This window comes from Stegostoma tigrinum, chromosome 20 (assembly GCF_030684315.1).
Source record: "Stegostoma tigrinum isolate sSteTig4 chromosome 20, sSteTig4.hap1, whole genome shotgun sequence".
Lineage (NCBI taxonomy): Eukaryota > Metazoa > Chordata > Chondrichthyes > Orectolobiformes > Stegostomatidae > Stegostoma > Stegostoma tigrinum.
In genome coordinates this window covers 56,501,897-56,516,600 of record NC_081373.1, presented here as the reverse complement: position 1 = coordinate 56,516,600, position 14,704 = coordinate 56,501,897, and the positions used below count along the sequence as shown (strand labels likewise).

General features: G+C 42.6%; 1 protein-coding gene across 7 annotated transcripts in view; it reads right to left on the bottom strand.

The window, feature by feature from the left end:
- Positions 1 to 1,115: 1,115 nt before the first annotated feature.
- si:ch211-250c4.3 (uncharacterized protein LOC100535981 homolog) overlaps positions 1,116 to 14,704 on the bottom strand; it is a 184,568-nt gene continuing 170,979 nt past the window's right edge. For all 7 annotated transcript variants that reach the window (XM_059653181.1, XM_059653182.1, XM_059653183.1 and 4 more), the window contains 3 exons: positions 9,475 to 9,590; positions 8,460 to 8,578; positions 1,116 to 2,482 (listed from right to left, as the gene is read on the bottom strand). In XM_059653181.1, coding sequence (XP_059509164.1) covers positions 8,482 to 8,578; positions 9,475 to 9,590 — 213 coding nt within the window. In that variant the 3' untranslated portion in view covers positions 1,116 to 2,482; positions 8,460 to 8,481. The remainder of the gene's footprint in view (positions 2,483 to 8,459; positions 8,579 to 9,474; positions 9,591 to 14,704) is intronic.

Genomic DNA, 14,704 nt, shown 5'->3' with positions numbered 1-14,704 from the left:
AGATGTGTGTATCTAAACAGGTGGAGAGCGCGTTTCACTGGTTTGACAGTGCTCCCTTAGAGTGTGCAACCTCCTGTGGGGACCCCTTAGCCTCCTCTGACCCCAGCTTCTGTGTCAAGCTTGATTGACCTTCAGGTGATAAACACCATGACTTTGAGCTGGCCAGGATACCAGGCTCAAGCACGTCATGATACTGATGATCATCTTTCAGTTATAGCTGACAGTCTGGCCTCCCTCCTAGTATAACCACCAATAGTAAGCCCGCTGTTGTAATCCCCCACTTTTGTAATGCTCCCATTGTAGTGCTGCATTGTCATATTTCTATTGTAACACCTCAGTTTTAACCACTCTCATTTTATGTCCCTCACTATAATGCACCCATTTTATCCGTCCATTATGATATCCAAATTGTAACCCCCTGACTTAACTGCTACCCACCTCAGTATGCTCCACATTGTAACACTACCATTGTAACTCTGCCATATTGATATGCAAATGATGCAAGGTGAAGTCGGGAAAAACATTCTCGCATAGTGAGTAGTTAAATGCACTCCTGAAAATTTGGTGAAGGCAAGTTTCAATTCAGAAAATCAAGAGGGCATTGGATGATTGTTTAGATAGAAATATTTTGCAAGGATATGGGGATAAAGCAGGAGATTGGCAGAAGGTGATGATGCTCATTTGAAAAGTGAATTGCAGGCAGAAACACCTCCTTCGACACCGTAACAATTCAGTGATTTTAATCCCTGTTATAACGCTGCAATGTAATGCACCCTTTAACTTCCCAATATACTCTCCCATTATAAGCCCCATTTTAACCCACCTACTATAGACTCCTGCCTTTCCATTGTTACCTCCCTGTCTGTAACCCTGCTATTCTAATCCTATTGAACACAGCCTTGTCACCTGCTGCATTAGTGTAATATTTCCCCTTTACACAGACCCATCGCTGTGTGGTCTCTATGGGTGAGGGTAGAGATTAAGGTACGTAAACGCAGCAAATGAAGATTGCATCATTACTTTCCAAAATTCAATTTACTTTGGAGCCACGTCTCATTGTTATTCAATAACTTGACATATTTTTGAATGTTCAACTATTTGAATATTTGCTTTTTTATTAGTACCCAGAACCATCCTAGGGCATTTTGTTGAGTTACATAGAAGTCTGTGACTGACTATTTATGAAATTACACAGATAAAGCTTCACAGTTAGATCAATCTGATAAATATATCTATATATGAAAGATAATGTGTAATAAACTTTTCATAGTATTCACATTGTTTAAAAGCAAAACAACTTTCGAAGAAGAAGGTCTGTTGAGTCATATAATTTAAAACATTTCCGCTCAGGCACAGTATTAATTCTTTCTGCCCTCGTCAATTTTACTGATCAGATCTTGTTGCGGTCTTATCCTTTCTGGGAGATTAATGTAAGACTCCATGTATTGGCCCAATATGGCTATTCACAGTATTTCTTTGGAGACCTGGTGATCCCTTCACTGCCAGTTTTGAAAAGAAATTCCAGGTGTTCAGAGTCAAACCAATTGGGAAACTGCCTCAGTTTAGGCAGAGGCAGAGCCTTCTCCCGGTGTCATCAGGGGAGTATCAGACATTGGCCTCTCTTGACTGGCTTCAGTAAGCAACGACACCCCTTAATTCAAACATGCTGGGGTGGGGGTTGGATTTGAGCATTCTCTCAATGAGCACCACTGCCTTCAGGGTTGGACCTTCAGAATGAACTGTGGGGGCATTGGTGATAATTGAAATAATAGTAACATGTGGAGATTTAAATTGCTGACTAAGGAAAAATGCTGCATAATCTGCAAAAATGTGCTCATTGAAGCCAGTCTCTTCAATGGAACTACCCTAAATATGTCCGAGACCTGTAACCATAGTTGCGATTGAGCCAGAAATCGAACGAAGAAATTGAAAACAATACAAGATAAAGCAATCATTTGACAAAAACAGAAATTGCTGGAAAAGCTCAGCAGATCTGGCAGCAACTATGGAGAGATATCAGAGTTAACATTTTGGATCAAGTGACCCTTCCTCAGAACTTGAGTTAACTCTGATTTCTCTCCACAGATGTTGCCTTTCCCAGCAATTCCTGTTTTTGTATTTCATTTACGCCATCTGCATTTCTTTTGGTTTTTAATCATTTTTGACAATCCTTTTGGCATAACTTGAAGTTGGACTTTTGTCAATTAGTGGATAGTATAAACATAGAAAAGGTTGCTGCACCTCATGCAGTTACAGAGAAGGTGGGATAAACATAGCCTTCAGCATTGCTGACCTGGCTTCTAACAAACTGGTCTGTTTTGTATTTAAAATAACGTTCCAGAAACCCCTGGATGATAGATCAAAGCAGCTACTCAGTAGTGCCAACTGTGCTATGGTGATACTGCAGCCCCAGAGACTGCCCCTCGACTGGATCAGATTGATGGTCACTCGCTGTCGGACTTTCTCTGGACAGTGTTCTTATCTGTAATAATATGGAGCAAATGTCAGATCAATAGAAACAACTGACGTTACATTAGATATCAAATCCATCACGTTATTTGACAGTGATTTTGAAATTCAGTAACATCTAACCCTTATATTTAAACTGGAGGGATCAACTGCATGAGACCAGCAATCTGATAACTAGCTATATCTGAACATTGCTTACACTAAATTCTATAAGTGTAACCCCCAGAATGGAACAGAAACACATGCAATTGATCCTAACTTATATCTTGCAAATGGTAATTTTCAATTTGAAATAATTTTCTCTTGGGGTCTATGCCTTACATGAATTGTAAATATGAACACTACTACTATTGTACTGAAGCGCCTAGGAGTGGAACATACTGGATATATATAGGTTGAATTTAGTTGTACTTTCTGAATTTTTCAAGCTAAAATATCTTGTCGTGCGGCTTCACTAATTTTATGAATATATTTTTGGGAGAAATATTAACAGTGGTACGCAGTCCTGCATCACACTTTAGACTCATTCTTTTGCTATAAATATTTGGCATTGAAACAGTCTTCATGAAAATTTATAACAACATATGATCTCAATGTGTCAAGATTTGAATTGACAAACTACTCAGTTGACTCACAATGTTTATGGTAAAATCATTTCTGACAATTTTTTTTCTCCATAACTGGGGGTACAGACTCGATAGGCTGAAGGGCCTCTTGTGTATTGTATGGTCCTATGATAACTGAAATTTCTATTTTACGAAGAGTTTAACAAAAGAATCAAAAATTATAAAAGTAATAGTTATATGGTTAAATTTACATATTGAGTTATTCCTCTAGCTTGCTAGGGACTTATTAGGAAGATCTCATCATCATTCAATAGTTTACGAAGGTGGGAATATTGTCAATGGGGATTGGGAATTGGAGTCATGTGAGCACAAAGGAAACACAGTTGTAGTTGTTAAATTGACAACATAATTGTTCACATTCTGTGCTAACATCAAGGAAATCCCTCTCATCTCACCTCAGTCAGAAAAGCGCTGCAAAAGTAAAGCATCACATTAGAGACGAAGTGAGACAGTCCAAAAGAGAGTGAGACAAGGAGCTGCACTGCAAATTTTGGTTCCACCTCAGTCCCATTCTCTAAAGGCACCCTATGCAGGGTATGGGCAGAAAGATCAGCGGTCTTTCTTCTGGGTCTGAATGTCCCAGGGTATTCAGTATTTAGGAAGGACATGCAAGAAGGAAAAGATGGTGGAGTGGCATTGCTGCTTAAAGAGGAAATTAACACAACAGTGAGAAAGGATATTAGCTCTGTCAATGGGGAGTCTGTACGGGCAGAGTTGAGAAATACCAAGGGGCAAAAAGCATGTTACAGTTTGATTTTCTTTAGAAAGCATTCGAACAATGTGCATCCATCCCATCACATATCTCCCACGCTGCCCTAACCCCTCTAGAACTGTCCCACCCCCTCCCAGACTGCCCCGAATATAACAGGAGAAAAGTTAGGTGAATAGTTGATGAGTATTTTGCTCTTTTTTCTCTCTGCTTCACGTATTGGTTGAAACAAAGAGCCAGGAAATGATAAACTCTCAGCATAAGACTGGCTAATTAAAGAATTATATTAAAACATACTGAGGATATAGACAGTGCACTGACTGGTACAAGAGACGATCATGTACACCTTGGGTAATAGCTGAGCCTGGGCATCATTGTCCTGGGGCTCCCCTGTGTACTGTGTTACCAGCTGGGTCAGCTCGTGCTCAGGATGTCCAAACTTCTAGAGAAACTGGAGTCTTTGTGGAGTGTTTGGTGATCAACTTTCTCTGGATCATATATTCAGGTGCCCATACCGTGGGCACTGATTGTTTAGGATGGGAGGTGGGTGACTGTCCAGAAAATTAGGAAGAGGTAGGGGGCGTAGGAAGATTTCATGGTGAGTTCTAAAGCAAGTGCTTCATATTGGAACATGTTAGCCTCATAATATCCTGAAGAAGTACAGCCCAAAACAAGGCAGGAGGTTGTGGAGTGGACAGGCCTGTTTGACCAAGCAGCCTGTCTTTCTTTCATGGTTACATCTCTACCTGACAAGGGAGCACAATTTTGTCCAGCCTGTAACAAATGGGCACAGTATGAGCTGGAGTCTATCATTGCTCCCCAAGACCAAGTTTTTATTTAAAATTTTCTAGGTTTTAGTTGTGAGTTGATCTTTGTCACAGTTCCCATTTAAGGAGCTATCACACTTTAATTTGGATTGATTCTGTTTGAACTGGTTCATTTAAAATAAAAAGAGTCAGGAGGAGGTTCAGAGGTTCCCCTGCTTTCTGCAGTCTTGAGGAGCCTGTGTTCCACAGGTACCGAGATCACATGAGGTTGCAGCTCCTGTTTCACTTTTTTAAAGGGTCGAGAAGCAAGGAATGCACTACTGAGGTCATTCTATAGACATCCAAATAGACATAGAAATAGGAAACCAGATTTACAGGGAGATTACAGGGAACAACAGAGTGGTGACTCTTGTAGAATTTAATTATTGAAACGTTGATTTGGGTAATGTTCGGCTAAGCAGAAAGGAGGGAAGGGATTTCTGAAATGAGGTTAGGATAACGTCCTTATTCAGTATACTTCCAGTCTAACTAGGAAGGAGTTAGATCTGGACCGGGTAGCTGGGGGAACAATTAGGTAAGATTGATCATTGTGTAGTGGCTAGATTAGTAGTGGAGAAGAGCTGGGAACAATTATAATTAAAACTTATAAATTGGGAAAAAAAATTCAATGGGATCCGAATGAGTTAGCATAAAGTGGAACTGAAATTTTACAGGAAAATCTGTACAGGAACCACGGCTGATCTTTAAGGAAGAGACGCTTTAGGTGTCAGCTAGGTGCATTCCCGCAAGGACAGAAGGTAGAGTAGCCAAAGTCATGGCTCTATGGATGATGAGGAAATTGAGATTATGATAAAACAGAAAGAGGGTGTATGATGCAGATTCACGTGAATTCTTGAAGTGGGGTGTAGGACAGGGTAGGTGAGGAGGAAATAAGACTGATCAAGAGAGAATATGAGAACGGAAGAGTGATCAACATAAAAGGGAACCCAAACGTCATCTACTGCCCTATAAATGATAAATGGTTTTTGAGGCAGCTTGGAGTCTATGAAGGTAATCTGTTCTGAAGGGTGCAAGGCTAGAATCTTAATGAGCTCTTTTGTATTGTGTTTATTAATGAAGAGGAATCTGACACAATATTAGTGGATGGTGCAGCATTGGATAAGATGAAAATTGAGACAGGAGAGAATACTGGAAAAGCTTGGGATATATAAGCCTGGATAGGATGAATCCCAGGTTGCTAAAGCAAATGGTGGTAGAGATAATAGAGGGGCTTCTCATAATCTTTGAATGAGCCTGAGCTACAAGGATGGTGCCAGAGGAATGGAAAATGGCCAATGTGACACCTTTATTCAAGAGAGGTTGTAAGGACATCCCTACAGGTCAACTGGTCTAAACTCAATGGTTGATGACGTTTTGGAAAACATAATCTGGGGAAAAGAAAATAATCTGAAAGCTTTTGAGTTAGTTAAGAAGAACCAGCACAGATTTGCAAAGTATGATTGACTAATTGATGTTTTCGGTGAAGTATCAGAGCAGGCTGAAGAAGGAAATGCCATGAATGTTGTCTATATGGATTTTAAGAATGTGTCTGACAAAGTAATCAATAAAAGACTAGCTAAAAAAAATTGAGGCTGATGGAATAGGAGAGTTAGTGTTTGACTGAATCTAAAGATGGTTTAAAGAGAGAATGCAGTGGGTTTTGGGAAAAGTTTGTTTATCAGATGTAGCTGGTTAACAGTGATGTTCCTCAAGGGTCAGTGCTAGGATCACTATTTTCTGTATGTAAAAGGACATCAGAGTACAGAATAAAGTTTCAAAATGTGCCAATAATACCAACTCAGAGGAGTTGCAGATGGTGAGGATGGTACCAATTGAATGTAACAGGACATTGATAGGTTAGCAGAATGGCTAAACGACAGATGCAGTTTAATACAGGTAACTATGGGGTGGTGTATTTTGGCAGATGAGAAAGGGAGAGACAATATACAGGTGTAATCTTTGGAGGTGATAGGCATATTGAGAGTGTGATTGTAAAGCAAATGGGATTTTGGCCTTTGCAAAAGGAGACAGTAAGTACAAACTAAGGAAGTTATGCAGAATCTTCATAAATCTCTGGTTGGCTCCATTTTAGGAACATTGTGAGGGTTCTCAAGAAGATGCAGAGGAGATTTACCAAATTTTTTTTAGGAATAGGGCTGGAGTGTCTGATTCAATACAAGGTTAGGGTCAGAAAAGCTGGGGATGTTTTCCTTGGAGCAAAAGTTGAGAGGGGTGTTGACAGTGGTGTTCTAGATTAGGGTATTTTTAGATACGGAACGTGGACTAAAAATGAAGATGTAGAAGATGAAGAGATTTAGCAATAGGCAGAGACCTAGCCCCAGAAGTGAAAATTGAAGCAAAAATTCCTTGAGTAAGTGAAAAGATTCCCATTCCTTGGGCAGCTAATCACAGGCAATGGGAAATACAAAATAGATTAGAGATTTTTTTCCCCTTTATTCATCAACAGGATGAGAGCATCACTGGCTGGGCAGCATTTATTGCCCGTCCCTAATTGCCCAGAGGGCAATGGGTCTAGAGTCACATGTAGGCCAGATAAGGTAGGGGTGGCAGCTTCCTTCCCTAAAGGCCATTAGTGACCCACATGGGTTATTTCCAACAATCAGCAATGGAATCATGGTCATCATGAGACCTTTAACTCCAGATATTTTATTGAATTCAAATTCCACCATCTGCTGTGGCAGAATTTGAACCGGGGTCCCCAGAACATTATCAGGGTCTCTGGATTAACAGTCCAGCGATAACGCCATTGCCTTCCTGAATGAAGGCTGTGTAAACACCATTCAAACTGAATCTGAACTTCAGGAACAGAATGCTGAACTGTTACATTCTATCATTGGTGTCATGCAGCTCAGAGACATTGACAATAGACAAAGAAATTACTATGTGAGCTCAATACATTGGAGTTGTGCACAGAAAGATGATCCATTCACTCACACACACAGACACACACATACACACACACACAGACACACACACACAGACACACACACACAGACACACACGCGCGCATTAATAAGGAAGTGCTGGAAATGGTTGGAGAAGAGACAAAATGAATGGATAACATCTGAGAGCAAAAGACTGAGAGGAAGAGAATGAGGAGCGTGAGAGGGAACAATACTTCAGTCAGATAGCTGTAGTTGAAAGGAGGTTTGGCAGACAGAGGAGAAGGTGGACTGGAAGTAGGACTCCTGTGTAGAGGCAGCACAGTACTGGGAGAGGGTGAGATACGTCTGTGAAGAATACTTACGAATGAGAGAAAGTAGGCAAGGAACAACTCACCCCAACAGCTAAGTGCACAAGGACAAAAGGGCACAGATATTTAAGTGTAGTGGAGGTGCAGTGAATGGCGCTGGGTATGGGTGAGGAGTCTGCTGGGGTTGAGAATTTGCACTGGCGGTGGGTGAGGAATGTAGAGGGGACATGGGAATGGTGCTGGGAGTGACAGGGAATGTGGCTGGGGTAGGCAATGGTGTTGGGGCATGGGGAATGCTGCTTGGGCATGGAGGATGGTGCTGGGAGTGGCAGCGAATGTGCTGGGGGGGGTAGGAAATGGTGTTTGGGGCATGGGGAATGGGGTTAGGAGTGGCAGGGCATGTGCTGGGCATAGGAAATGGTGTTGGGGGCATGGTAATGGTGCTGGGAGTGGCAGAGAATATGGAGAAGCACCTTTTCGAACAGTGCATGAGTGAAAGTTGCAGGGCAATAGGTAATGAATGTGGAAGTGGGGCTGACTGGATAGCTTGACAGGGAGCTGGCATGGATTCCCTCTGAGGTGTAACTGACTCTATGACTCTGTGATATTAATGGAAGCTGAAAGATGAGACTCACTTCACTAAATTTGCCCAAATAATCAGGGAGTGTGCTCCCAGTCACTGTTCCTGTTGAGGCCCCATGCACTGGCAGAATTCGTCTCCTTTATCAGAGGACTGCTTCTTCCGTCTTCGGGCCTAAAGATGGAAACAGATTATTTAACAATGATTCTTCTGTCGTTCTGAACCACCTGCGTGACCCAGGTATGCTTTGTAGCTCAGGCAGTTGGCAGATATAGGCTAGAACCATAACTCTGTCTGTCTGTGCATGTCGGATAATCACTTTGGTTGTTATCTACCTGTTAGAGCATTGCCCTGCCTTTTCTCTGCCAGTGGAACTATCACTCTGCCTGTTCTGTTTTCTTGGAACATCGCTGTCAATTCACTGCCCCCGGGGTTCATTGCTCTGTCTTTCTCTATCCTTGAAGCATCGCTCTGCCTGTTCTGTGCCCCTGAGTCACATCCTAAAGTCTGAAACTGCACTCAGGGGTTTCCTAGAGTATTTGTGGTATCTGATGTGGGAGGCTTGATCAAATGGTAGGATGTGGGCAAGGTTCTCTGACCCCAGACCCTTGGTATGGTCAACCCTGAAGGTCACAGGTATACAATACCTGTCTCTTTACACCAGAATGTGAAGTCAGGCAATTCCCTACTCAATAGTGGCATGCAGAAAGGAAGGGGTCAGAAACATGTCTAAGTGCTTAGAAAAATTCGGTGTAGAAACCTTCATGACAGACACAAACCTGTTTCTTTCCCCACCCCAAGTGAATACACGAAGCATTGATCATTCCCCTTTCTCCCCACCCTGACCCCAACACTTGAGTGCATCCCCTAACACATGGTACACTCCCTCCTCATCCACTGATATCACTAGACATCCATAATACCTTGCCGCCTCCCACCAATTCTAGACAAAGAGACAGTGCAAAATTTAATCCCCCCCAACTTGTGCATGTGGTGCTGATCTGCAAAAGATAATGAAGGAGTAACATACAGCACATTAGGCATTATGCAGGGTAAGAGCCAATAGTTACCTATAAAGCTGAGGGCAGGACTGCTTTAACATGACGAATGAATCTCTGACTGGGCGATTTTTTAACTTGGAATTCCTAAGCAGGAGCTTGATCTTCCCAGTGGATTGGCCTTCCTCCTGAAATGCACAACAGAAAAGATTGACAATGTTCCAGATGTTGTTGAAATACAAACAAAGTGCTGAAGGAGCTCAATGGGTCAGGCAGCGTCTGCAGAGAGAGGAACTGAGTTAATGAGCTGTGTTTCTACCATCGAGGTGGAGCTCAATGGGTCAGGCAGCGTCTGGAGAGAGAGGAACTGAGCTAATGAGCTGTGTTTCCACCATCGAGGTGGGTAGCTTGAGTCAGGACATTTCCCAACCTGGTTTGCCCGCATCCAAATAAGAGCCCTATTGGTTTCATTCTGGGGATAAGCCAGACTGGGAGCCAGCTGGAGTCAGGAACCTCTGTTCCCTGGACATAGATCAGATAGGCTGCCAGGTTGGTAAGCTGGCTAATAGGCCCATTCCAATTCTCGGGGACTTTGCCATGGTTGGTTTAGTCAAACATCAAGCCCTCACCCACATCCATTTACTCCACCTCATGTCTATCCATGAGCCAACTCCTATGAACCCTTTGGAAACTCTAGGCCAGCTCATGATTGCTTCCTTGTCAATCTCAATACATTGATTCCAAGTATCAATACCTGCCAACCTGTGCCCCCCTCACCCATCATTGTCCTAACACCCTGCATGCCAACTGGCCTATTAGTAAATCTCAGGCTTAAAGGTAGACTACTCTCAGATAAAATAATTACAGAGTTCACTGCAATAAAATTAAAACACATCCATTGATAGAAGGCAATTCAACACATTTAAATCTGCATGAATACTTAATCCCTTATGAAAATGTTTGTATTTATAACCCTACCTCAAAGTTAGTAAATCATCTAATTTCCTTTTTAAGTTATAAATCGATCTCCACTATAATAATGATTGGTTTCTTTCCATATCTTATCATGAATAATGTCATGGGGGGGTAGACAAATGAGTTTTGGGGTTTTGATAGGTGAAGTAAGTGAGATGGGGTGGGGAGTAAGTGGGTAAAAGGGGTGGGGATGGGTAGGTGGTCAGATCAGAAGGAGTTGCCGGGTTTGGTTTGGGTCATTAGTGCAGTTGGAGAATGGTTGTGGGGGGGGGGGGCGGCGGCGGCACATGGGGAGATGGCACAGCTGAATGTTATGAGGGCCGACAAAGAGTCCAGGAAAGTTGGACTTTCAGTGGGAGTTTGAGGTTTGAGGTGCATCTAAGGGCTGAGGGGAGTCAACTGGAGGAGGCAGTCAGATTGCAGGGGTTATCCAGGTCAGAGGTCAGTGTAGTAGGCAGACTGGCAGTGAATCGGGGGAGGTTGCATGATGGGGTTTAGTTAGGCCAGGTTGGGGGTGTGGGGGGTGATCGGGGAGCTGGTGAAAGGTCAAGAGGGAGTTAAAAGGTCATTTTCATTAGGGATTAAGTATTCAAGCAGTTTTAAATGTGTTGAATAGCCTTTTATCAATGAATGTGTTTTAACAGTGAACTCTGTAATTGGTATTTAGCTAGACAAGATTTGAAAACAAGAATTAGAATGTCACAATGTTTAATGGGGAACTAGTTGTGTGTGTGAATGGGCACAGAAACAAGTGAATGGGCTTTGCAGTGGATTAAAGCATGGGCATCAAAGTTTTAAACAATATCAGGTTATGATGAGCAGGATGTCAATGACCAGCATTTGAGTGGAATGAATACAAAGTCATAAATAAGGGTTTCAGCTGTCAACAGGCTGGAAAAATGTTGCATTCAGGTGATGTTTTGTTGGTGGGAATATAAGGTCGTTAACATGCTCGCTGTGCTGGCTTGTTTTTGTTCAGACATTTTGTCACCATGCTAGGTGCCATCATCAATAAGGCCTCCGATGAAGTGACATTATTCTACTCCTCTTGGAATTTATATTGTCCAGTCCGTTATGGTGAGTAGTGCCATTTCCGGTCACAATCTGTATGGGTTTGTATATGGGGTCCAATTCTGTATATTTCTTGGTTGCATCACAGGCCAGGACACACTGCAACACTCCAGAACTACGCAGGAAAAAGGAAGAGCACCTATACAAAATCTTCGCTATAAATCAATATCCCCGCAACTTCATCCACAGGCGCCTACTAAATAGACAACAGCAGGAGGACACAGTACGCCCTAACACACTGGCCATGCTGCCCTACATCAAGAACATATCAGAACTGGCAACGAAAATCTTACGACCACTAGGAATCATGGTAGCGCATAAGCCCACAGCCACGCTACTACAAACACAGTGTGTGGGTTTGTATATGGGGTCCAATTCTATATACTTCTTGATTGCATCATCATGGGTTGAGAACTATGCCTCTAGGAACTCCCGCGTGTGACTATGTTTGGCTTGCGCTACTCTGGTTATGATGTCCCAGTTAAACTGATGGCCTTCACTGTTCGAGTGTACTGATATTTGGGAAAGTTCATTGCGCTGTTTTGCTGCTAGCTGATGTTCATGTATTCTGATGGCTAGTTTCCTTCCTGTCTGTCTGATGTAATGTTAATGGCAATCATTGCATGGTATTTTGTAAACTACATTGGTTCTACATGTTGTGGGTATAGGGTCTTTAACCCTTGTGAGTGTTTGTTGTAGCGTGGCTATGGGCTTGTGTGCTATCATGATTCCTGGTGGTCGTAAGAGTTCCGTTGCCAGTTCTGATATGTTCTTGATGTAGGGCAGCATGGCCAGTGTGTTAGGGAGTACTGTGTCCTCCTGCTGTTGTCTATTCAGTAGGCACCTGTGGATGAAGTTGCGGGGATATTGATTTATAGCAAAGATTTTGTACAGGTGCTCTTCCTTTTTCCTGCGTAGTTCTGGAGTGTTGCAGTGTGTCCTGGCCTGTTTAAATAATATCCTAACACAGCTTTGTTTGTGGATATTGGGTTGGTTTCTGTGGAAGTTGAGGATTTGGTCAGCGTGGGTTGTTTTTCTGTATACCAAAGTTTGGAACTCCCCGTTGGTCATATGTTCAAACCTGACATCGAGAAATGGAAGCTGATTGTTTTTTGCTTGTTCTTTCATGTTTTTTGCTTGTTCTTTCATGAACTTAATCCCGGTGAGCCTGTTGTTGATGATGTGGTGGGTCTCTTCTTGTTTAGTGCATTTAATAATTACAAATGCGTTGTGCATGTACTGGATCCACAGTTTAGGTTGAATGTGCAGGAGATAGTGTGTTCTAGTCTTTGAATGCTACTTCTGCAATGAGTCCTGAGATGGGTGACCCCATGGGTACGCCATTGATCTGTTTGTAAACTTGACCATTAAAGACGAAGTGAGTGGTGAGGCAAAGGTCTAGTGGTTTGAGTATGTTGCCACTGCTGATGGAGCTGCTGGCCTGCATTGTTGCTTCGTCTAGTAATGTGGCCAGTGTTTCTTTGGCTAGTGGTATGTCAATTGATATGAATAAAGCTGTAATGTCAAAGGATACCATAACCTTGTTGAAGCTGATTTTTATGTTCTTCAGGGTATCGAGGAAATCTTGGGTTGCGTGGATAGAATTAGGTGCTCCATCTAGCAGGTGTTTTAATCTCTGTTGTCGGTCCTTGGCCAGTTTGTGTGAAGATGTGCCTTGGTAGGGAGACAGTGGGTCTGAGAGGGGTGTCTTGTATTTTTAGGCAGTCTATAGAAGCGGGAGGATGTTTGCGCCCTCTGGCTTCATTCTCATGAAGTCCGTCTTGGTCATCTGTCCTGCATTCATTAGTTGCTTCAGTGTCTGATCCAATTACCTAGCTGTAGTTTTGGGTCTATCGCCACCTGTTGGTAAGTGTTTGTATCTGCAAGCAATGACTCTGCTTTCTCAATGTAGTCTGGTTTGTCCATAATGACGGTCATGTGCCCTTTGTCTGCTGGTAGGATTATGATATTCTTGTCTTTCATAAACTTTTCTCTCTAATGTGTTCAGGGTGTCCCATTCATTCCTTTGGCTTAGTGTGGGGATTATAGTTTGTCGGCTGGCTTGTTATGCTTCATCTGTGAGTTTGTTATCCTTTAATGTATTTTCCAGAGCAGCCATGAAATCTGTTCTGTTCCCATCTTTGTGGTTACAGTTCAGTCTGTGTAATAGAACATCTCAGTTTCTGTGAGTTTCCTGTTAGATAGGTTTCTTATCCATGTGTCTAGTTTGTTGTTGCCCTTGTTTTTGTGGTGGATCAGTTTGGTGAGTTTCTCCTATAGTTCATGTCTTCTCTTAGTTTTGGTTTTGTGTTAATGGTCTGTTCTAGGGTTGTAGTCCATTGCTGGTCCGTAGTGGTTAGATACTGGATTTTTGACGGGCAATTTCTCATTCATACCTGTGGAGTCAATTATGGGCATCACTAATTATTGTTCATAGCATTCTGTGTCTGTTCTGTTCAGCTATTTTGTAGCCTGTGGGTTGTTGAGTGGAGGCTGTATTTCACGCAGTACCTGGTTCCTGAGGCATTTGTGGAGGAAGTGAAGATGTTCACAGGTAGCACTCAGTCGGTTGGTGAAGGTTTCCCAATGTCTGGCAATTTTTTAGAGTGTTGTGCCCGTAGGTGTTAAAGGTTTTTGCAAAGATTTGTAGCTCGGGTCATGGATGAGGTTGTTGACTTGCTCACCGAGCTGGCTTGTTTTTGTTCAGACGTTTCATCACCGTGCTAGGTAACATCATCAATGAGGCCTCCGATGGAGCAATGTTGTTCTACCCACTTAGAATTTATACTGTCCAGTCCATTATGGTGAGTACTGTCATTTCCGGTTCTGCTCTTTATGGATTTGTATATGGGGTTCAATTCTATATGTTTGTTGATTGCGTTATGGGTTGAGAACCATGCCTCTAGGAATTCTTGTGCGTCTCTATGTTTGGCTTGGGCTACTATGGTTGCAATGCCACAGTTAGACTGATGGCCTTCATTGTCCGAGTGTACTAATGTTGGGGAAAGTTCCTCGTGCCGTCTTGCCTCTAGCTGATGTTCGTGTATTTGGTTGGCTATTTTCCTTCCTGTCTGTCTGATGTAATGTGTGTGGCAGTTGTTGCATGGTGGGAATATGACACAAAAGCTGTTAACAGTCTGGTTTAGTGTTGGGCAGTTGTCAGGATTATGTCTGTGCTTCAGGAATGGAGTTTGTGGCAGGGATCAATTCAAGGCTAATCTCTGTTAATTGGGAGTATGTTGTCCAATTTCCACTA